Genomic DNA, 23318 nt, shown 5'->3' with positions numbered 1-23318 from the left:
TTTTTTTTTTTTTTTTTAACAAGGGAGAGTAATGACCAAGTATCTGAAAGGATAAAGATCAGATAGGATAAATAGAATGCTGGATCAGTTGTAGAAAGCACTGGTCCTCTGACAAAATGAAATATGCATCTTCAAAGTACAAAAAAAAAAAAAAAAAAAAAGTCAGGGCAACATTTTGGTGCAGGTACAATGATGAGAAGCATCAAGATCTTTTGCAGTAAGGGATAAGAGGCAAAAACACTCCAAGCCCGATGAACCTATCAACAAGTGAAAGCAGTCCATTCCGAGAACACGGTGATCTTTTCAACGTTAAATCCTTTATAGTGCCACAATATCTAAAATGAAACGCGGGTTTAAGCCTCCCCTTGCTGACAAGGCTGGACTGTACAGTTAAGTATGCATATACATATATACCTGTGAAACATTGTCATAAAGATAAATCGCAACATTTTGTAGTGTCATGGAGCGTTATAGTAAGCAGTAACATTTAACCAGTTATGACATTGGCATTGTGAGTTTCAAAATGAATGTCCATTACAAAAAAAAACAAAAGAAATGATTCCAACAGCTTCACATTTTCAAATAGAACACTTTAAAAATCCTTCGTAGTCCACTGGAACTGCAGTGTGCACGAAAAAAGCTTAAGCAAAGATCGTATTTTAATCCAGCAAGCAATGCTAAACGCCCCTTGTTTGTGATCATTAGCTTCTAACAGAGAAAAAAAAAAAAAAGTTATTTGGACCCTGATTGTGATTATAGTTAGGCTGCATTTATTGCTAGTGCCACCTCAGAGACCAGATGCTGAATAATCAAATGGTGAGTCTTTTTTCTTCACAATTCCCCACAGTACTGTTAAGTAGGATCTGAACAGCATTAGATAGCAAAGTCTTTCAGGAGCCTTAAAAGGGAAAAAAAAAAAAAAAAAAAAACCAATCCGCCCCAGGTTTAGGGATGTAAAAATAATCAATTATATCACATTTTCATAAACAGACAGTTTGATTAATTACAACCCAAACAAAAGTGATAAGAACGCAAACATTTCAATCAGCTATTTCAGGGGTCCTTTACAGCAATTGAGAATGCAGCCCCTCCCCACCCCACACACAAAACTTCACAATGAGCCCAAAATTGTTGCCAGCTGGGTTTATCAAAATCCATACAGTCGATGGCAGCATAATGAATGCTGAGTTCAGGTACAGTCTTTGTTAAATGTTACTAGCTTCTAGGTAGGAGTCCTGCAAGTTTACACACGTTCAGCACATCACATGCACACGCTGTATCAATGCCAGTGAAGTTCCCATGGAAGCAACATGATTTTGGTACAATGTCCATCTTTTTGTTTCAATTTACAGACAAAAGAGAGCAAGCAACAGAATGTAAAAGGAAAGAACGGAGTTTTAAGAAAAGAAATAATTTCTACCAGTCTACGCAGTTTTGACACAGTTCATGGGCTGGGTGAAGAACCCCAGAAGATGCATTTCTAGGCTGATGACCTTGACTTTTGCCATGTTGACATGCAATGATGTCCACAAAATTGGAGTTAGGATTTTTCCTGGGTTAGTTAAAGAAGTCCTTTACGAATAGGATGAATGGGTGATGATTCAAATCTTTATTTACCAGCAAAAATGCCAATGAAAAATGACAAACAAGTGCCCCACCGCATTTCAAATTTGTTTAAAAAAATTTTTTTTAACAGACTTTGCTTCTCATAGTGAGTTTTATTATGTGTCTGCCTGGTCTTAAGGGCTACAGTCCATAAACAGGGAGTAAATACAGTTTGGCAAAATGGTATGAAAAATGAACCATGTGTCTGAGTTGGCCATTTTCCTTTTTTCCCACTTTGAGGAGAAACAAAAAACAGAAATATCTTTTATCTTTACCAATGTCCCCTTAAAAGTGACTAATAATAAATTAAAGAGGACCTTGAAGAGATCTGCTTAAAAGACTGTTTGTGTCTATGTATATATTTATAATATATTTATATATCTCTATACGTGGTGTGAAATAGTAGTGTCCAGTTCTGATAGTTCAAGTAGGGTAATTCATCATGATGTCTGCATGTTTGCCCCTTGCCTCAGTGCCTTGGGATGGGTCTCAGAAGGCTCAGAAATTGGTCAAGGGGCTTTCTGTTGGCAGGCTGGGTGGTGATGAGGATTTTCAGGTCCATTGTTATGCCTTGCCCTCCTCTACTTTGACAGCCTGGGGTTTGATGGCTCCAGTGCGTGCTGGTTTGGCTTGCCCTGTGGAGGGTAGGGGCTCCTGGAGTTTGCTGGTCATGCCCCCAGATTGCGTCTTGCCCTCACCCACTGCCTTGCGCACTTCTCTTATGGTTTTATTCTGCACAAAGAAAAGGTAGGGTCACTAAGACCTACAGCGGTGCCAGGCAAGCTTTGCATTTATCCAGTAACACTCGTTTGGATAGTCCAAGGCTGATCCTCAGTTATCTGGTAAAAAAAGTAGACATTTTTGACGATGTCCTCCCTCTACAGTTTCTGACTATTGTAAATGTTATTTCGCCCCAAAAAGTCAATTCATGCCTTTTATGCAAAAAAAACCTAGTTGGCGACAATCTATTGTTTATTTAGCAATCCATAACACCATACTTCTACTTCATTTAGCATAAAATGCTGCTGTTCCATGGACATCACAAACTCTACAGAAATAATTATTTAATCTCATCTCTGACCCTATTTTTAAGCCTAAATGCAACTCTACCAGACCACTTCTAGGACCAACCATGCTGCTGATCACTTGTAGACTAATTTACGTATACACAAAAGTCACTTGAATAAAACTGTTTATCAGCATCAGAGTATCCAAAATTAAAAACCTTCATTCATCTGTAATTATATTTAAGAATGCAAAAGTAATTACTGTCACAAGGAAAAACATTTCCAATAAAAATCATATTTGTGAAAATTCTTCATAGTACAGTACTGTTTAGTCTATAGACAGTAATATTTATAACATTACTATAGACTATAGAATTGTTATAAATATTACTATCAATAGTATAGAATTATACCATCTCTACAGAAGTCTTACATTACAAAAAATGTGTCCAATCAAGACATTTCAGATATGATAACTAGAACTGTACACTTTAAGTCAAAGGCACACATTTAAAAAAATCCATAAAACAAGTAATTCAAAAGAGAAAAGGAAAATTGATTAAATTAAATTACCTATATTTACAGTGGGTGGCTCACCTTCATGCCATCCTCTGGCCCTTTGACAGGGGGCTCAGGAGCCGAGGGAGGGGTGGAGTGGGAAGGGTCGCGGACAGGATTAGGGTAAGGGGGGGAGCGGATGATGACAGGCTTGTTGACCTGCATGACTGGTCTCTGGATGGGGTTGGGGAAAGGGCCTGTGGTGGGGGGCCGCATGTGCATCACCATGTTGCCCTGAGCAGGTGGGACCTGTTGGTCATGGAAGGGGGGAGTAGATGAAGCAGTGGGAAATAAAGGAAAACATGAATATTTAGCATGTTAGTACTGAATTTCTCGGGGCATTTTCAGACTTGGTCGAAATAACTGAGTTCCCTCACAGGCTTATAATTTTTAGAAGTGAACCCTGGCCCCGATTAACCTTTAAAGTAAATACATCTCAAAATAAATGTATGAAAAAGAAATACCTGTTGAGTAAAATGTGTTGGCAGGGGGCCTATAGGGCCCCCAGGACCAGATGGCTTCCCGCTGGGGCTGGCAGACCCAGGCCTGATGAAGAGAAGGCAGAAAGAAAATAAAGATAGTTTTATAATCATTTCCTCAAACGTGCATTGTAATACACCATATATCCGAGTTGGTAAAAAAAGCAGAGCCGCATGGAGCGTTAGCTGTATATGCAGTTCTGCCCAGTTAACTCGTAGTTTTTGAACTAGTCTTTTCCACTCACCTGTAGGACCCTCCAGATATGCCTGGGGAGTGGTTGGGCTTCTCAGAGAACTGGAAGCCTTTCATTTCCATCTGCGAGCCCTGAAAATACAGCAACAAGAAAGACACATTTTCAATACACATAAACCACTGTGAACTGCCGTTTTTATAGATAAGAGATATGCAGCATTATACAGATTTGTCTACACTATATCCTTATTACACTAATATCTGAACAGAACCATTTTTGGTCGAGTAACATTAGATCAGTTAGTCTCACCTCTCGACTGCCAGTCATGACAGCAGGCTGGGAGCCGGGTGGCAGCATTCGACGTGGCGCTCCCACTGACAGGTTCTGTCCCTGCTGCAGCTGGATAGACTGTGGGAGGATGAGATGCTGCTGAGCTGAGCCATAGCGCAGCTGAGAGCCAGGCAGGGGCATGGTCACCTGTTGAAATATTCATATATTTGACAATCTGACAAGTACCAAGAGGAACAAAGTATCTTGAGCTGTTGTGAAACTGAGCTTCATCAACCCACTAACCTGGATGAGCTGTGAGTCCATTAACTGGGAAGAACCCATACCAGGCCCCTGGTTCAACTGGCTGTCATACACTAGTTGCTGGCTGCCATTCATTGGTTGGTAGTGGGAGCCTGACTGTGGCTTGACCATGTCTGAGGGCTGCATGCCAGGGAAAGCAGAGTAGGGCCCCTTGAGCGGAGCTCCGCCCGACAGCACCATGGGGCTGGGCTGTGACAGGTTGGGGTGCATGTAAACCTGGGACCTTAAACGAGGAAGACAAAGCAGGGCAACAGAATGAGCAAAAGGAAGACATAAACAGGTTTCATGTGAGCTGAACAGATAATATGACTGAAGTGAAACAAATAAATGGGACCAGTGGGCATTCCATGAAAAACTAAGGTGGCAGTACCTGAAGGGGGGAATAGAGTTGAACATCTCTTGAGACTGAGAGACAGGTAGACCGCCTCGAAGCCCTAACTGAGCCTGAGCCTGAAGAGACGTGTGTAAAGAGATGGGAATCTGCTGGGCTGCAGCCGCCTGAATGGATGAACAAATTTATCATAATGACAACTGCTGATAAACAAACAAGCCTGTCTATTTATGTGCTTCTCTCTCTACCTGTTGGTATGTCTGCTGCTGGGTCATGGTGGGAGGTACGAGGCGCGGCTGGCTTTGAAAGACATGGCCATCTAGATACAATGGGGGAATATGATTACCTACAGAAGGGAGAGGAAACAACAGGTTTTTAGTTTAGTTGTCCTCAAAGATTAAGCCTTCATCAAACAGGGGGCAAAGAAATGCAGTTTTACCTTGCATGGACATGGAGGGTGCTACTGATGCCACAGGCATCGGAGGCATGGACACTCCTCCGAAAGAACTGTAGCTGACACCACTGGATGAGCCAACACTGCAGGGAGGCTGAGCACCTGAAGCACCTCCACCAGGAGAGCCCTGCTCAGGGAGGGACTGGGAGTTCTCCCACGCCTTGCGTGCTGATTCCATCTGAAGAAAACAAACATTTAAAATTGATATGCAGGTTTGAATACCGTAGTCAGTTTTGCTTTTATGTTCCCACTATATTTTTCCCCATACAGGAAATGGTTGCCTAAACAGACAATTATTAACCCTCATTTGTTACAGGTATGAAAAGAAACATCTCTGTGTACATGGGGTTGTAATTCAAATACCTTGAGAGTGAGATCAGCACTGGGGAAGGAAATGGGGTTGAGGTTAATGCCAGGCTGCAGGTGGTTGGAGCGCAGCATGGGGATACTCTGATTGAGAGTCGTCTATTACAAAAACAAAAGTTCAGGATCAATCAGTAGTAAATATCAGTCAAGTTAATATCTTAAAAAAAAAAAAAAGACATTTCCATTTTCAAAATGCCCTGGAAGCATTATATTACTGATTTTGGTTGCAACTATCCTTAATGCATTCGGACCACCTCTCACAAAAATCACTCACATTGGTGGTAAGTGCGTCCTGAAGCTTATTGACAGGGTTTGACACGGGCACAGGGGTAGAGCCCGGTGGTAGGCTGAAATCAGAATCTTTGGCACTGACACCAAACTCAATAGGAGGCACAGGCAGCACAGTGTCCACATGGAGGTCCACACCATTGACTGGCGTGATGGGGCCGCCTTCCAGCCGATCGACACCTTCTGAGCCCTTGCGGTGCTTCAGGGAGCGTTCATTTCCAATGGGCCCTGGCTTGTGCTGTTCTTTACTCTGCTCTGGGCCAGCATCAGAGTCCTGGCCAAGAAGAAGAAAAGACATTAATTTGTTCGTGTTCTTCGAGTAATCCAATTTCGTTGCAACTCATTTATTATTTGTCACTAATGAAGCAGAGAGGAAAATTGTAAAATTAAAGATTAATAATTCTTTTTTAACGGAAGTCAAACATATCAGCTACTGAATATTTGCAGTAGTAGTAACGAGAAACTGCACTGTACTACCTCAGAGTTGGGCTCGCTCCCAGTGTAAGACACCGGTTTAGTCCACGAGTCTCCTCCTGATGATTGTACTGACAGAGCTGGAAAAGATAAATGAATGCCATTAGTGAAAAATGCAATCAAGCCGTTGTTTTTCAGAATTTCCATTCACAAATTACACCTTAAAACATCAATAAAATTGTTAAATGTCAATTAACATACTTCTACTTTGAAAATTTAAAAAAATGTATTTACACAAAAACCAAAGCTTTTACTGGGAATGCACATTTTAAACAAATCCTTCCTAACTTCTCTTCTCTCTGTGTTTTAATGTCAAACTATTTAGTACATAATAAGCCTACCACACACTGCTGCATCCGTAAAAATAACAAAGGTTAAGAAACTTCAAAAACCTTGTTCTCAGTTCAATATTTGAGCAATCGTGTCCAATATAACAATGGTATATTCTGCTATGTGCAGTAATTAAGCAAATATGCTCTACAAGCAATACCAAATTATTATAATGTGTCTCTAAAGTTTCCTCTTAATAGCACCAATAAAAGCATTGAGAACAAAGACTTGACAGACAGCTGGATCTGTCTACTACCTGAACTGTTGGTCTCCCAGATTTCAGTTCCCAGGTTGTTGGAAGAAAGAGCCTCTTCAGGTTGTTCAATGCTCATGCTTCCCTGCTTTTTAGCAAAGCGTGGTGGTATCTTGGATGCCATTGACCTGTTCTTCACTGGCACCTAACATAGAAATGAGAAAAAGCTTAAAAAAGTACACACTTTATGTTCATCCTCAGCATTACGACTGAACATGTTTAACTTACAGCAGCTCCCTGTTCCTTCCTCCTCCTCTCATCTTCCTGTGGGCGTCTTTGCTTTTTGGATAAGGCATCCTGGTATCCATCTGGATTCGAAACTTGACCCCCTGTGTCCCCTTCGACTACAATACAAGCATGTGGTCAATGCAAAATGTAGCAGCACCAAATGCCCAGGGATTTTTCATTTTTATCGACATAAAGATCAGAAAAAAAATTAATAAAAAAAAAATTTGGACTCACTTGGGTAGCTGCTGAGCTCATACTGGGTGAGAGGTTCGGCTATGTCTGTCTTGACAGGTCCTGGCTTTAGCTCCTTGTCTAATTTCTTCCCTGAGGGTTCACTGGGCTCCCTCTCCTCCGGCTGCTCTAAGCCGTAGACTGGGCCCGAGTCGTCTGGGCTCCTGCTGAAAACAGGAAAGGGAGAGACAAAGGGGTTTTAATTGGGTATTCTGGGCACTGCTAAATCATCAACATGAAAACAATAAAACAGTAACAAAATAACCTAAACTTCTAAGGATCTTGTAGTCCATTTAATTTTGGGCAGTTATCAATTTGGCATGAAGCATACATGTTAGCCAATCAAGTTCAGCAAAAGCTACAGATGACATGTGGAATAAGACAAACAAAACAAAACAGGACGACTTAAAATTCAAGCTCAGTGGGGATTGCTGTGGAAAATCTACAGTGTTGTTCAATTTGCCAATCCTCCGGTCAGGCAAAAGTGCCTTTTCCCACATTCATCTAGCCAATGAAACTGAGCTACATCCTCATCTGGACAGACTGCATGATGAGAAATGCTCAGTATCTCATAATTTGGTTAACAGCAGGGTTAAGAGTCGCAAACTATAAATATATTTTCCTCCTGAAACAATTGAACAGAATGGAAGAGTTTGAACTGAACAATTACTGTTTCTCTGTGTAGGGTAATCATTCACTTTCATACATTTGAAATAAAAATGTGTTTCTTCTAATTAAGGTGAGCAAAAAAATAGTTAATTCCTGTCACTATGAGGGGCAAACCAGATTATATTTAGATCAAAACAATTTAGGAAGAATACACACTGTGTTGTTGCTTTCTAAGCAGCAATAACAACCAGGCCTGAAACAAGACACAGGAACATTAATATAATACCCCAGCACATATTGAGGATGCTTCTTTACCAGGTTCAATACATATGGGTATAGCATAGTATAACCTACAATTAACCTCATCTTAAAGTTCTTTCTTTTATTCATCTCACCTCTTACAAGAAGTCCCTCCATTCTGCCAACTGTCGCTCCTGTTAGAGGAGGTGGGGGGATTATCAGGTGTACGTGACATCTTGCTCACTTCCAGCAGCGACGGCTCTCCTTTCCTGTTCTGCCGTTCCACCAATGGTCTCTGGCTGGAGAAGCTTCTCTTTGAAAGTTCCCTTTTCTCACCAGAGCCTGGTTCACTATGACCAGAGTCAGAGGGAATATCACCATGTCCTTGTGTAGCTGCACCTCCACTTCCACCTCGCTTCTCTCTCCAGTCACCAAAGTCACTATTTTCTGATCCTGTTTCCCATTCCTCCACCTGACCGTGCTGGCTAGGACGTCCACCAGAGTAGTGGCCACTGGGCCAGTTGTCTTCCCCACTGCCTTTGGAGCGACCAGGCCAGGGGTTTCCAAAGTCTCCATTTACGTACTCATCGCCTGTCCACTGGTTTGAACCAGGTTCACGTTCTTGTCTTAGACGACGGAAGCGTGGAGGCTTGTCTTGACGTGGTGGACGTCGTCTCCTTAACATCTGCCTGTCAGGGTTATCATTGTCAAAGTAGAACTCCCCTTCACGGTCCTCTGTGCCATTTTCCATGAAAGAACCAGTGAATTTCGGGGTATACTTGAGAGTTTCACGTTCAACAGGGAGTCTGCGGGAATAAATAATCTCAGCTCCAGGACCATAACCATTTTCTTGCATGGATCCACCATTGCTACCAAATTGGGGCCCACGGCCTCTCCATGTAGAAATGTCCCTGGAGCCTCCAAAGCTTCGACTGTAATTTCCAGTGGTGTTTAGTCTGGGGGGCAACATGCGACCCCCAAAGCCCCTACTGGCCTTGGTCTTTTCTCTGGAATCTGTGGCTGTCTGGTCATCCGTATACACTTTGTTGGATCTCCAAGAATCTCTATCAGCTTTACGCACTTCTCCAGACTCTGTGTAACCTTCTCCATTTTCAGATCCCTTCTGTCGTCGCCTCTTGGGCAGTTCCTCATACTCAGAGGCTTCACTCAAGGTCTCACTGACATTTCGCCTCCGGGGCTTGCCCCTCTGGTACTCCTCCACCTTGACAAGGTCCCTAGGTGGTGCTCGGCCTCTGCCTGTTCGTTGAGCGCCAATGCCACTGCTGTTGTTATTATTGTTATAAGCTCCTCGGAGATTGTCTCCACCACGCCCACCACGGGTTCCACCTCTAGAGCTGAATTCCCTAAAGCCTCGACTGCGCCCTCTACCTGTTCCCCTGACTGCACCAAAGGCCTGTTCTTCATCAATGAAGATCCAGTTATTGCGCCGTGGTGCCTGGGGCTCCCGGTTTTCTTGGTTATCTCTAGATGACTGGCTCTTGCCGCTGTCCCAGGTGCTCTCTTTGAAAGAGTCATCACTGTGGGTGCCCAAAGGCCTGTCCATTTTGGTGGGAGCGGATGACTGATGCTGCCTCTCTTCGGGTTGTTTTTCAACAACAGGTGAGGCTGAGCGCCTGTTGCTGGCAGGCTGGATATCTTTCTTCAAGTCATAAACATTAGTAAGGACTTCTTTCTCCAAGCGGTAGGGGACAGGCTTCTCCTCAGGCTCAGGTTTAGGCTTCTCATTCTCCTTGTCTTCCACTTTGAGTGCTTTGAGAACTGGTTTCTTGATGGGCCCAGTTCTGCGAATCAAGGTACGCCCACTGGTCTCAGATGGCTGGCTGACACTACTACTGGAACTAGAACTGGGTTCGGACCACTGGCTTTGAGCATTGTTAAGTACTCCATCTTGTTTCTGGCCTCCATCTCTTTTCCAATTGTCCTTGGAGCCATCTAAGATCTCATCGTGAGATTCAGGGCCATCTTTCAGATGTGTGTCTCTAGAGTCTTGTTTTGGGTATTCATTATCTGCATGATTCTGGGTGTGGTTCTGAGCAGTGGTCAGCAAACCTTGATCATGATGTGCTCTGTCTGGGCCTCTGCTCTGGTAAGCATGATGGGGAAGATCAGCTTGAGGATGGGCCAAGCACTCGTTGGCCCTGTCTTCATAGGAGTCTTGTTGGGAGCAGGCCATATCACTTCTGTGGAAAAAAGGAAATACAAAAAGGTGAAGAATGACAAAAAAAAGACAAGCCCATCAAGAGAGGCCTTTCTCACTAAGCAGGGTTTACTCAGTAAATCTGCTTTGTGAAAGGCCTATCCCGTTTGGATGGCTTTTAATCAAGATATGAGAGAAGTCCGTAATTAAGAACTGCAAAATTCACAGACCCTAATAATTTTAAACACAGTAACTGACCTGTCATCTGGCTGGCCACTGTCTGAGCTTTCATGCTGTCTCTGGTAAGGTGGAGTGAAGCTGCGCAAGGGGTAGCCGTCTTGGTTCCACATAGGGTAAGGCTCAGTGGAAGGGGCTCTTCTCTCCTGATGCAGGTTGGGATGGCATCCCTCATCAGAACCAGGGCTGTTCAAGTGGTCTTGATGCATCATGGGTTTTATCATTCCTGCTGAAAACAATCACAGTATTAAAATTTGGATTTAGAAAACCGTCTCATTTCAGATGCGAAGGTAGGCGCTAATTTTTCTTAAATTAGTGCTCACCTGAAGAATGGACAGCACCAGGGTAGTAGTCCACAGGAGACCTTCCTTGGGTCATGCGGGGATCCATGAAAGGTGGCATCATCATCCAGCGGGGGTCAAACCCGAGGACATGTGGGGGATAGTAGCCCCGCTGGCCATGGTTTGAGCCAGACGGAGCCGGGTGACCTGACTGCTGCCAATGCTGCATCTTATATACTTGTTCCTGTAGAATGCATACATCAAACAAACTTGTAAAAGATGGTAGACAAAATCCACATTCCTTTTTCTGTTTAAAAATGACTACTAAAGCACATGTACATATGGACGTGTCAGTGTTATTTTGAGAGACTTGAATACCACATTAATTCACATACCCTACAGACTAACATCAAGAAAACAGACTAATTTCATCTTCTGTGTTTCAGTACTCATGCAAGACCCTGCCATGTTCATTATCACAGCAATTGTTCTCTGTTAAAGAAAAAATTACCAACTAGCCTACCAATTGGCCCTTTACCCAGTAGACTGAGCAGTAAAAGCACAGGTGTTACTAATAACACTAAAGATGGAACCATTATTAATGTAATACCATTGTTAATTAGAACTCTGCTTTTCCTACAGGGACATGTCAGGGTGTCTTCTGTGAAACAGGCCTCTCTATGCTCAAATAAACCTCTTATGGTGAATTTAACAGCAGAAAATTTAAAATTTTGTAACATGAATCAATCCACCCATTAGAGATTACATTTTCCTGTTCTTCGTACATGAGAGAACCAAATGATATTAGCTTCAAAAAACCCCAACAAGATTTAACAATGGACAATCCAATCAAAGAGAAATAGGTTAACACCCTACACAATGCTCACTGCCTTTCACATTTGCATGTTGATGACTGCAACCTTAAAAAACAATCCCTCCCTCCGCGACCTCTTGCAAGCCCTCTTCTCACAAAGCAGACAGTAATACATTGACGCATTAGTCTGGGATTAGGACTTTATGGGCTGGAAGGGGCATCAGCTGGCCCTCACCTGTTGCTGGTGGTGCTGTGGCTGCTTTTGAAAGCGGGGTGGGATGGGTTTGGAGGGATGACGTCCATTGTACTCTCCTGAGGGGGAGGAGGGCTCCTGTCCATCATCTTCACTGCCACGGTAGGTAGAAAAGCCATGTTCCTCACGGTAACTATGGCCAGGAGAGTTGTCTGGGGGACACTCACTTCCATCTGAAAACCATTTGATCGAAAGAATTATTAGAATTTGCTGTTTAAATCTGCAATAGTCTTTATAATTTAAATAAAATATGTAGTCCTAAATGAGCAAGTCTACGTTTTTTACCTTTTGTGCTGTATTGCCAGTTCTCATGGTGGCTTTTACTTTGTTCCCTGTTTGGGGACAGCGGGATTTCTTTGCCATCTCCTTCTTTCTGGCATTCCTCTGTCCTTGACGTCTGCCTTTCAGTCTTCCCAAACTTCTCATCCAGCTTTTTGAGTTTTTCAGCACAGGCAGCCAGCCGTTCCTCACGGGCACGCCTCTCTTCCTCCTCCCGGCGTCTGCGGGCTCTCTCAACAGCCTCTGACAACTCAGGTGAGACATACTTTGCCCTAGCAGGAGCCTGAGTCTGAGACTGGCGCTGGTGATCTTCCTGGTCAGCCAGTGGCTCACCTTGGCTTTTCTGCTGGGTGTAGAGATGGAACAGAGGCAGTTCAGGGATGTAATTGATTCCGTTCTTGAAAACACACAGGACATTCTCCAGAATATAGTATATAAATTATACTGAAAAATTATTAATAATGTATACTTTGATAAAAGGTTTTAACTAAGAATTCATTTATGTTTTTTACTCTGTATGACCAAAAGGATTTACTACTTTTAAAACAGAAAAATCTAAACAAACCTATGTCCAATTCTTCAAAAAAATAATCCTGACAGTTCAATTCATGTTCACCTTTCGGGAAAATTGTTAGTAACATGTTGCAGTGCTCTAAATTATAGAAACATGAAAAAAATGGAGGAATGACAAGAAACTAAGATCCAAAACTGAATTTATAATTGGAAAATAAATATTACATTGTATGCACCTTAGATCACTAGGGCTAAAGGATACCATAAAATGCTTAGTCTGCATTCTGCAAATTCTTAGTCTAAACCCACCCACTCAGACTGAGAATTTAAAAGCCTCAAAGACTTGTTTAGTCAGAGTCTGACAGATTTTTTTAACATAAAAATGGCCAAAAAACAGTCGCATAATCTATCTTTCCATTATGTCTATCACATCCTTTTCACTTGCCAAGCAAACAGGCTTGGCAAGTAAAAAGTAGTCAGACTCATATCACTATGGTTACTGCAAGGTAATCTCTCCGGAATCTCAATGACAGTCTCACTTGAGGGCATGTGAAGGCAAACTGCTATATGCTCTGTAGTGTTGTTTTATTCTCCAGTCTAAGAGAAATTAAAGAACAAGATGTGTTTTAACAGAGTAATATCATCATGAGTTCATGTTTGATAAGTAATCCTGAAAGAGGAGGATGAAAGTGGCACACACAGCACTGTGTTTAGTTACCTGGGTGTCCGATGAGAGATGTCTGCTGTTGGTCTTCCTGGGAGGATCGTGATGGTGATGTTGGTAGGAATAATTCTCCTCAGGGCCCTCCTGGGGGTAAGACGCCTCACCTGAACTTAGGGAGGACTGGCAGTCCCGCTGGCTCTCTCTCTCCCTCTCCCATTCAGTCCTAAAAAGTAACAGATCAAAATAAAACCAAGAACCCTTTAAATGATGACAAAACTCTGACACTGATTCAGAGTGCTCTAACAAGAGTGCTTTGAGAAGTAATGGGGTAGGAGGAAAGATCTCACCAGATCTTGTTTTTATCATTGGGCGAGTGTTCTTCTTCATCATCACTGAACTTGAGTTTCTCGCTATAATCAACTTCCTCATGGAGTCCTGGAAAAACAACCAACTGTCAGCAGGTGTGGTGTGGCATGAGCTGTAGACCATTGGGAACAGGCAATGGTATTCCATGTACATGCCTCGCTACTGCTAATAAGACTGAGAATTCAACTGTAGTGTACATTTAGGATTTATCCAGAGTGGAGAGAAATAAGCACTACCTATATAAGCAGGTAAAATCAGTTCCCTTAACTGATATTGAACGTGCAGAGAACAATGCTTCTGACATCCTTATGAAGTGTTTTAAAGGAAATTACGGGTTAAAGAAAAGGTGTAGATTTATCTGTAAGACTGTGATAAATTAAATTAATCTGGGTAAATTCATTTTCAGTCGGTTATTTTATCATGAAGTGCACTTAGTGTAGAGAGGACTTTACACCAGGTTACACCTGGACTACCAAACTAGCAGAAATAACATCAATCTCAGCTGAGAAAGCAGAGTTGAGCAACCTGTGTCTGAACAAAACCATACACTCAAAAAAGGAATGACCGCAACATTTATCTGGCTGGATAAAATCTTTTAAATGCAAGTCAACTTGCTGTGTCTTGGGTATGAATGCCAACAGATCATACTTGTTTAATAACATCCATATGCAGATCCTTACATCATTTGGTTTCTGATACTGTGAAAAGATTATTTGTGTTAACTCAATAGGACTAAGCTACTGAATGCTACACATGTTAACGTTACAGATGCAACTGGATCTAATCAACAACTGTCTGAATTACCTGCATTTAATAGGACATAGTGTGCAAATCTTTGTCTCTATATATAATGCAATGTGACTTCTCTAATTGTGTGCATATTTGAGATAGAACCTCAAAACCAGAGCAACTGTACCTATTTTCATCTTGTAGCTTCCCTATAATACTATGGAGACAGGTTATGGAAATGTGTAGATACTGTACATTGTTTGACAAGAGGACTTCATGGTTTTTGTGCTAAATCTGTCTACACATTACACAGGTTGAAGTATTAGAAGTGGAGTCAGAGCACTGAATGGTAATAGATGTTGGCATATGATGAGTAATACAAAAACTATGGCGGCAATCACTATTCAGAAGCTGAAAAAGAAACTTAATGTAACAAAATTAAAGTCACCATTTTATTTGGCCTCATTAAAAAAGGGGGCTGGAGGCAATTACAAGTCTAAGAAATACTGACCAGCCCATCCATCCTCACAGTCATTGTCAAGTTCATCCAGATCTTTCAGGTCCTCTGGATTAATGATGGCTGGACGTAGTGGTCTGTCACCAGGCCTGCGGATGGGCTGAGAGGAGAGTCGAGGTGGAGCGCGCACAAAGCGGTTCTCTCTTCTCGCATCACCACTGCAATCAGAGATGGTAACAAGACATTAGCAATTGCGGGTGTCTTGGTCAAACAGTTCAATTTTTTAACTGCTCTCACATTGTTAATGTACTTACTTGACAAGTTCAGGTTTGGCATAGCTCTGTCTAAAAGTGGGCTTGCTGTCAAATCGGGCTGGGGTTGCTACGGTGGTAGGGACATGTTCCGAGCCTGGGGCTTCACGTGTCTCTTTAGAGCACATCTGAAAACAGCAGGATGACACAGTGTGTTCACAGCAGAAATAAAATTAGCCAACAAAAGTATCTGAGCTGTTTCTGGCAAAGTTATCTATGTGCAATTGAAACAAGTGCCCTGTCTTTGAATCTTATTTTTTTTTAAACAAACAAGTACCTCAAAAGTCATGAGTCATGTAGTACTTACAAATGCGGGCAACATGTCATGGTAGACAGCAGTCGAAGTGTGGTGAAGCTGGTACTGCAGGGCAGTCGGGACGGTTGTTCTGCGGACAGGCTGGGCGGGTCGTAGGGAAGGCTCCTTGGGGTCAAGGACTGGTGACTGAGCCGTCACTACACTTGAAGAGGTGGTGCCAGTGGCAGAAGAGGGGTGAGATGAGGCTGGAGGGGTGCCAGTCTCACCCAGGGCAGTTAGCTTACCCTCAGGGTCTGCAGGCAGGCTGAGGGTCAGGGATGAGGGCTGAAGGTTCCTGCCACCACCTTCCCTCCAGCTTGTCACATCTTGATGGGGGAGAGAGAGAGATTTCAGAAAGAGCTGTTGACAAATCTTACTGAAAAAAATATGAAATTTAAACAAATACCGCACCGTTTTTTTAACCTCATCTCCATGCTGTTAATGACAGGAGTTAATTACATACTGCAAAGTCAATCGACGCTCTCTGTATCCCAGAAACAGCCAATTCAGAGCATCCAAAATTGTCCATATGAACTTTAAAAACAACAGCCATTCTCCACTCTGCCAGTAGAGGCAACTGCCAAACCCAGGGGTGACAGCTATGAGTCAGTGAAAAGTACAGTATGTCAGGATGTCTGTTGTGGCTTAAAAAATACACAAGTGCATGAAATCAACAGACACGTAGAGTTGGGTTATAGAAACACTGAGTAAATTGCTGTCTTCCTCCTATTGTTGGAATATGTTTCTTTTAGTTTATAAATGAGCTGTTTATGTTTTTCAAGAGTATCATTAGCTTCTAGATAGTCAAAAATTTGGCCGCCAATTTAATAATTGCTTTCCAGCAGACTTTAGCTTATCTATGAGACTCCCGTGTCAATTCTTAAGAGGCAAGACTTACTCTGGGGGCGGAGGCTTGGTCCGGGCCCATACGACGGATCGAAGCCGCTTCTTTCCTTGCCAGCCCTGTCCTGTTCTCCAGCTGCCTTCAGCGTGGGAAATTCCTCGTGAGAGAAGGGCTGAAGTCGGTTTGAGGCCCTTGAACCTGATGTTGGCATTAAAAGCGACAAAGGTTTTTGTCTGACTTACGCAAACAGAAGAATGTTGTAATAATTGGCATAGACATTAGGGGTTCACAATCTGGACAGGATGTTCTTCACCATTAGCATGTCATTTAATTTTTTAACGCAAGTCACTCTCAATTTAAGATAAATCTGAGATGACTCACCATCTTGCTCTACTGCCTTTCCATTTAGCTGGGCCCATTGCTTTGGTCCACCTGTGTTTGTGTTCTGTGGAAATGAAGAAAACAAAGGTCACAGTCTAATAGCTGCATTAGGTCTGTCTGACATTTGAGACATAGATTGAGGAATCTTTTCCTGAGTCTGCATAGTGATCACTTCACTTGCCTAACTAGGAGTGAGAGCTTTCTTGCACAGAGGGGACATATTTTGTAGACTTTTTGGATATCAACATAGAAATCTGCACTATACCCACAGTTATGCATTAAAGACTGCTTCTTGAAGATCAAATAAGTGATAGAAGTTTAAACACAATCTTTATGGTGGTAAAAATCATACACACCTCCTGGTTGGCTACCGGTGAGGGCTTCTGAAGATTGGAGACAGATTTCTGTAAAGCCAGCTGCGGCTGCAACTCCGGCAGCTGTGGTATTGATGCAATAGAACTACAAATGAAAAAAAAGAAAAGTTACTTTGTGAAAATTTAGTCAAAGCAGGCACAGGTACTATGACATGATACTGACTAAATTGCACTGAACCCATGAGCAGGTGTAAATGCAACAACCATCTCTAATTATGAGCTACCAGTTTTGACAGCTGACTATTACAAAGCTCAAAGCTTTATTTTATTTTATCCTGATGCTGCCTTCTGAGAAGGGGTCTCTCAGGATGTGCCTCTGCATTGCACCCAGTGTAATTAACTTGTTTACTTTCAGGACTTGACAGCCTTACATCTTCTGAAAACCACAAACTAGAAAGGCTGTCAAAATACCATTGTAGTGCATAAAAACATCACATTAATTTAAAAATATTACTTGTATTCCAGTTGATTTACCTGAACCTTTGATATAATGATTAGATGAAAGGGTAGCGTGCTGTGCGTAAAACTTTCTCCCCGTACCTCTTTTGATCGGGTTGTTCCTGCTTGTTCGCCCATCCTGTACCGTCTTTTGGCACAATAATCACGTTGGGATCGTTTCCTTTGTTTTCAGACTTCAAGCTCGGCAGGTGAGCAGGTGGGGGCATGCGCCGGGCTGTGGCCACTTTGCCAAGACTCTGCAAGCCATGTCGCGGAACTACTGGGAGAGAAAACATACGCAGATAAATCAAGGGGACTAAGATTAAAAAAGCTATTGAAACAGGCTAACAGGTGTAAAGTAAGAGGAGAGAAACAAACTTACCTGTGTTTTTCTGAGTTTCTATTGATTTTCCCTTGTACTTGTCAAACAGGCTGAGTGAGGAATACTTGCTTTTCCCATCCTTGGACTTGGTTATTTGCCCCAAACGATCGGACATTGCGATGTAATGTCATCGAGTATGGAAATTTTTCTTTGCGCCTCTTCCCAGTGCCTTCTGATTCTACCTAGAGAAGAGGAGAAAAAATGTCCACTTTAAGTACAGACCCAACTAGAAGAAAAAGTTTATAAACTTAGAGGTAGAGGATGTTAATCTACAATCATGTGAGGCTGGGGGTCATCTAGAGTTTTGTCAGCACTGAATCTATTTTAGATTCTTGAAGAATCTTCAGAATTTTCAGAGTTTTACATATGAACAAAATAATTGACATGTAAAATATTTGACAATAGGGTGAAAGAAGAAAACTAGACCCGTTATTTCATGAGCGGTTAACCACGTTTCAAATATTGGTTCTATAGGCAGTCATCATATTGGAACAAGATGTGTAACCTTCTTACTTTTAAACAAAGTATGTTTTGGTTACTACTGTCTACCTTAGAAATATTAACAGGAATTCATGTCACAAATTCTCAAATTATTCCAAAAGGCCAGGACACAGTTTCTGTTGCTTTTTAGTTTTGTCAAATGTGAATTTTCAAAGCTTTGAGCACCAAAAACAAAATTTATCTTGCCTGCATTGCACTGAGATGGTGCAATTATGTTCAGAGGAAAACAGCTCAAGACCAAGGACCATAAAACTGAAAATATCTGTCTGTGAATCGACAGCTGTGCAGTGGATTAGAGAGCGCTTTTTGAATGTCTTTTCAGTCCAACCCAATAAATCAGTATTTAACCCATTTAGTATTCTTTTCTTCTTCTACATGCAAAGCACAATCTGAAAATGCCGGTGCAACGCAAATACAAGAAAGGCAAAGCAAAACTTTATATTAACAGTTGCAACTTTTAAATCAGACATGCTCTGTTTGGACTGTGAGTGCATAAAGAGGCCACTGAATCAGATTCAAAGTGGTTTAAATATGGTTGGATAGTTTGTTCTGATTGACTCTACATGATGTGTAGAATTGGTAACACAAACTGACTGGTTATTTTCTTACACAGGTGTAGAATGCACCTGCATGTTGGTGGTCAGATTGATGCTGTTTAGTTTTTGCAACATGTTCATCTGCAACTTTTAACAAAAGATATGAGCCAATGTGAGGTGAAGCATCAATCATCCTTTGTCGACACTAGTACTTCCATATGTCATGGCCCTTGGCCACACAGCGATCATAAGCATTTCCACTGCAAACTCAGCAACATCACTGTTGTACAGAAAACCATTTGGGGTATGTCGCCTATGATCACAGTGGCCCACAGCATGGCCTGAAACAGATATCCTAACTATATGGAAAAATACCTTTTGTGTTCGGGTACACGTTTAAAAAAAAAAAAATAAATATATATATATATATATATATATATATATAAATAAAAGCAGTTATTGTCATCACTTCTTAAATAGACATCTGACATTGAATGGAAAAAATGTGACTTATTCCATGTTAACATCTGTTGTGGAACTTCACTTCAACGTCAGTTTTTGTTTTTTTCTACATCCTGACTTGAAGGCAGAGATGCCATCACGTCCAATTTGTCTCCAGACATGTAAGAGACAAAGTTGTTTGCGTAGTATTGTTGGTATTTTGTACCTTACAAACAGCACTGAGCTGCTGTGAGCAGCTGTGATCAAAACCAATGCTGCAGACACGATTCCCTCCATATGTCATTAGGAGAAGTTCTTAAGTAAGTTTGAGCAACAAAACTGCTTAATGTTCACTGTGGCAGATTATCTATTTTGAGCAAATTTCAAGGCTCTACAAGTGGATTTCCCTCCACTGCTTAACTATAACCAGTGAATCTGGACACTATTCGATCAAAGCATCACTACCACCAGTTTTTTTTCCACCTATTATGTTTGATAGAAAACAGATGACAGTGAAAACAGTTCAGGTATGTGAATTGTCCTGAGGAAACGGGAACACTGTTTCTGGTTTATTGCTTCTGATTTCTTTCAAATATAGTTGTTGCTATGCTTTGACCACCACAAAATAAATCTGGCACCGTGTCACCAGGACTCAGCAGCAGCTATACCTCAAAACCCTGAATTGCAACTCTCTGTATGGCTCAATAAGGTGGGTGGGATTTGACTGAATTGTATCTTAAATAAGTAATCATCTGACGTGTTTAATACTTTATTCACACTAAAATTAAGTATGACAGACCAGGTTCTTGTTGGCAGGAAGTACGCGTCATGATGTTGCCATGCCAAGAATCCCTTCTCTTTCCTGGTTGAAACTCCATTTCCATCTATTCTTCCCTTACTACTTAAATACTTTGTAGAATTAATGTAATGTTTGCAGAAATGGCTTTGAATTGTGGCTCATGCGTTTTACTCGGGACCATGTCTTTAAAGCACCAGGTTAAGCTTATATAAGCTTTGTGCTTGTACACAGCTCACGTCTGACAAAATCATAAAATTACATACTTGAACAACATGAAATTGTTAGCTCCAACATTCCTTATTACCAGACAGGAATAGGCAAACATGCACTAAAAATACAGCAAATAGTACTGTAAGTTTTAACTAACTACAGAAATACAAAACAAACAAACAAACAAACCAAAAAAAAAAAACGTGGATAAATAAAATTATGCAATTCATTGATGTTTAATCATCTAACCTTATTTTAAGTTTTTTGATAAAATATTTCAAAAATATTTTTGTATCTTTATATACACTTAAATCTGCGATAGTAGTCAAATGAAGGCAACGTTTTCTTGCAATAGCAAGAAACACACAAGCGCTACCAACTTGCTATGCATAAGCAATCAATTTATTTTTATCTTCAGTGAAATGGTTTTGGCAAAGACAGACATATCAGATGAACTGCTCACCCCGATGAGGGTTTTTTCTGGTTTAATATTGTGGTATATGGCCTAGCGTCTTCTTAAAGTTGAACATTTTAATGATGGCTACTTGCGCTCAGATTTCAAAAGCGATTGCTTAATCCAACTAGCAAAACAATATATGCGAAGAGATGTTGAGTGTGACACAAAACATTAAAAAGTGGGACAATTTTTTTTCTTTTTGGGTTTATGTAACGGTAGCTAAGACACAAAGGTCCAGCTGCTGTTTTGCATATTTTATACATAAACCTATGCGAATAATATTTCGTCGTTTGAGTCGAAAACCATGTAATGAATAACGTGCCGGAGGCCGCTCGGTTAAAGCTCCGCATAGGCGTTTAATCGGGACTTCGTAAGAAAAATATCTGTTCATCGTGGTCAATTTAGTTGTGCATTGCCGTTTTTTCTTCTGAGGATTCAAGAAAAAACCCTATAATTTCTACAAAGACCACCAAATCACAAATTTAGTTGAAGCTGGGTTAGATATGGAAGCTAACGCAATGACAGCTGACGTTTTCCATTTTCTTCACTTTGTTTACATTTTAAACGTTATTTCCATCAGACAAGTAAAAGAAAATAATATACGTGCTAAAAAAAAAATCAACACACTATAACATATTTTCCGAAAGATAACGTTTGACCTCTCCAACGTTAACGTCAGTTGTAGGTGCCGTTACCTCACTGGAAGCTAGTGCTAATTCCAGCACATGAAACTGACACCAGCCAGTTCACTGCTCGAAAACAAAAACAACCTAGATCAACTAGCAGCCAAGATAAAAACAAATAAGCGGTCTGGGTCATTGTATCTGATTCTTCAGACTGTTACCTAAAATTTTCTTAAATTGTAACGTAACACAAACGTTAAGAAGGACCCTTAGTATAGTTGCTGGCCATCGCTAGTAAAATATGCTAACTGGTGGCTAAAGGTAAATGGCTATGTAAACATCAAGTGCTAGTGGCTAAGCTCCGGTAGAGCTGTATGTCATTAATCATTACCATATTTCAGAATGTGGGAATACAGGCCAATTTCTGTTTTTTTCCGTCTGTATGCTTGAAGGAAGAATTGATAAAACATAACCGCTTGCTCAACTTAGCATTAGCTAGCTCCGACAGACGCAGCTTGTTCGAAACTAGCGAAACGGCAATTCCGTTAAACTTCCAGTCTTAGTGTTCCGAAAACAACCCCGAAAGGTCGCTGGTTTCCAGTGCATTCACGTTGGTGCTTGACACTACAAAACACAGTTTTTTTGGTGAAAGCTCTACGAAACACTGAAACCTGGGTTAACATTTTTCACCTAGCTTTGCTTTCAGAACGGTCTGAACACAGCGATGGGAATGTAGGACAAGGCGATTAAAAATGGCTGCTGCCCAGAACAAAGCAACAATAAACCTGGGCAGCGGAGAAGACGAGGAAAAACTGGAGATTTGGCACAACCATCCGCGTCCATAACTCACCGATTCAACAACTTAGGATATCTTCTGATTAGTGACAGTGATATGTTTCCACAAAGTGTTGTCTGTTCAGAGGATGGATGGCGATTGCAAAAGCCCAATCTTCATAGGTTGAACCGATCGCAGTGTTGTTGCTTGGGTCCTACCCGGCCTGAGAATGAGCAGGGCAGTGTGTGGGCTGGATCGGCTCGGCTGAGAGCGTCTTACGTCAGCGAACGACTTTGGCAGGGAAAGACAACAAGCGCCCCTGCTGGTTGAGTTCGGCACTTACATAGATAGAGAGCGAGCTGGATGGGTGGATAGATAGATAGATAGATAGATAGATAGATAGATAGATAGATAGATAGATAGATAGATAGATAGATAGATAGATCACCCTAGGCATCTTCCAGCAGTTTACATTAGTCGTTCTTGAGTATAAAATTACACACTGCAGCAAAATGTCACTGCAATGAAACCCTAAAAATTCCCTCTTACATTACAGGCATATAATAATGAAGACAGTATTATTAGATCAAATAGGACGCACCCCGACAGTACAGCTGGGAGTATAGACGACTTTTGTGTGATTATTTAGTATTAAATTCTGTTTAAAGAACACATAAGAGATCATTTATCTGTTGCAGTCACAAAGTATTTGCGATCAATGAAGAATAAATCCTTTCATATTCAGTCTCTTTCAGTTTCAAATAGTTTCACTGTTTACATTTTGTCACCTGTAAAGCACTTTAAATCTCACTAACCTGAATGAAGGGTGGCCCAGAAATAAAATTTGAATACACTCTCTGTTCTTCTAATATATCAGGATGGTAAATGGACTGCATTTACTGAGTATAGCCCTTTTATCCAAAGCACTTATTCATTGACACACACACACACACACACACACA

General features: G+C 41.4%; 1 protein-coding gene across 9 annotated transcripts; it reads right to left on the bottom strand.

Moving 5' to 3' along the window:
- On the bottom strand, positions 1-22636 carry prrc2b (proline-rich coiled-coil 2B). 9 transcript variants are annotated; one of them, XM_040156995.1, is made up of 31 exons: positions 22432-22636; positions 18015-18196; positions 17735-17912; positions 17177-17279; positions 16821-16884; positions 16494-16637; positions 15608-15921; positions 15304-15428; positions 15044-15207; positions 13785-13872; positions 13492-13660; positions 12267-12606; positions 11964-12154; positions 10957-11158; positions 10655-10862; positions 8394-10439; positions 7393-7556; positions 7159-7274; positions 6934-7075; positions 6351-6427; positions 5860-6147; positions 5583-5684; positions 5205-5397; positions 5014-5111; positions 4805-4932; positions 4417-4657; positions 4153-4320; positions 3895-3974; positions 3635-3716; positions 3210-3419; positions 1-2337 (listed from the first exon to the last, which is right to left on the bottom strand). In XM_040156995.1, the coding sequence occupies exons 2-31, from the start codon at positions 18127-18129 to the stop codon at positions 2170-2172; spliced, it is 6708 nt and encodes a 2235-aa protein (XP_040012929.1). In that variant the 5' UTR covers positions 18130-18196; positions 22432-22636; the 3' UTR covers positions 1-2169. The 9 variants fall into 9 exon arrangements, with proteins under 9 accessions (XP_040012929.1, XP_040012933.1, XP_040012930.1 ...); XM_040156999.1 differs by having other exon boundaries at positions 7393-7553; XM_040156996.1 differs by having other exon boundaries at positions 10655-10859.
- Between the last annotated feature and the right edge of the window lie 682 nt (positions 22637-23318).

The sequence above is a fragment of the Xiphias gladius genome, chromosome 20 (genome assembly GCF_016859285.1).
Source record: "Xiphias gladius isolate SHS-SW01 ecotype Sanya breed wild chromosome 20, ASM1685928v1, whole genome shotgun sequence".
Classification (NCBI taxonomy): domain Eukaryota; kingdom Metazoa; phylum Chordata; class Actinopteri; order Istiophoriformes; family Xiphiidae; genus Xiphias; species Xiphias gladius.
Note: the sequence above shows the minus strand (reverse complement) of the source record. Positions and strands in the feature narration are given on the sequence as shown.

What these genes read in the sequence shown, in the direction of transcription:
- prrc2b (XM_040156995.1), bottom strand. Translation starts at nt 18,129, where the DNA reads ATGTCCGATCGTTTGGGGCAAATAACCAAGTCCAAGGATGGGAAAAGC. An exon ending in AAAGGCAGTAGAGCAAGATG is followed by an intron (nt 16,638 to 16,820) that starts GTGAGTCATCTC and finishes TGCCAACATCAG; the next exon opens with GTTCAAGGGCCTCAAACCGA. An exon ending in ACCCTCCATGTCCATGCAAG is followed by an intron (nt 5,112 to 5,204) that starts GTAAAACTGCAT and finishes TCCCTTCTGTAG; the next exon opens with GTAATCATATTCCCCCATTG.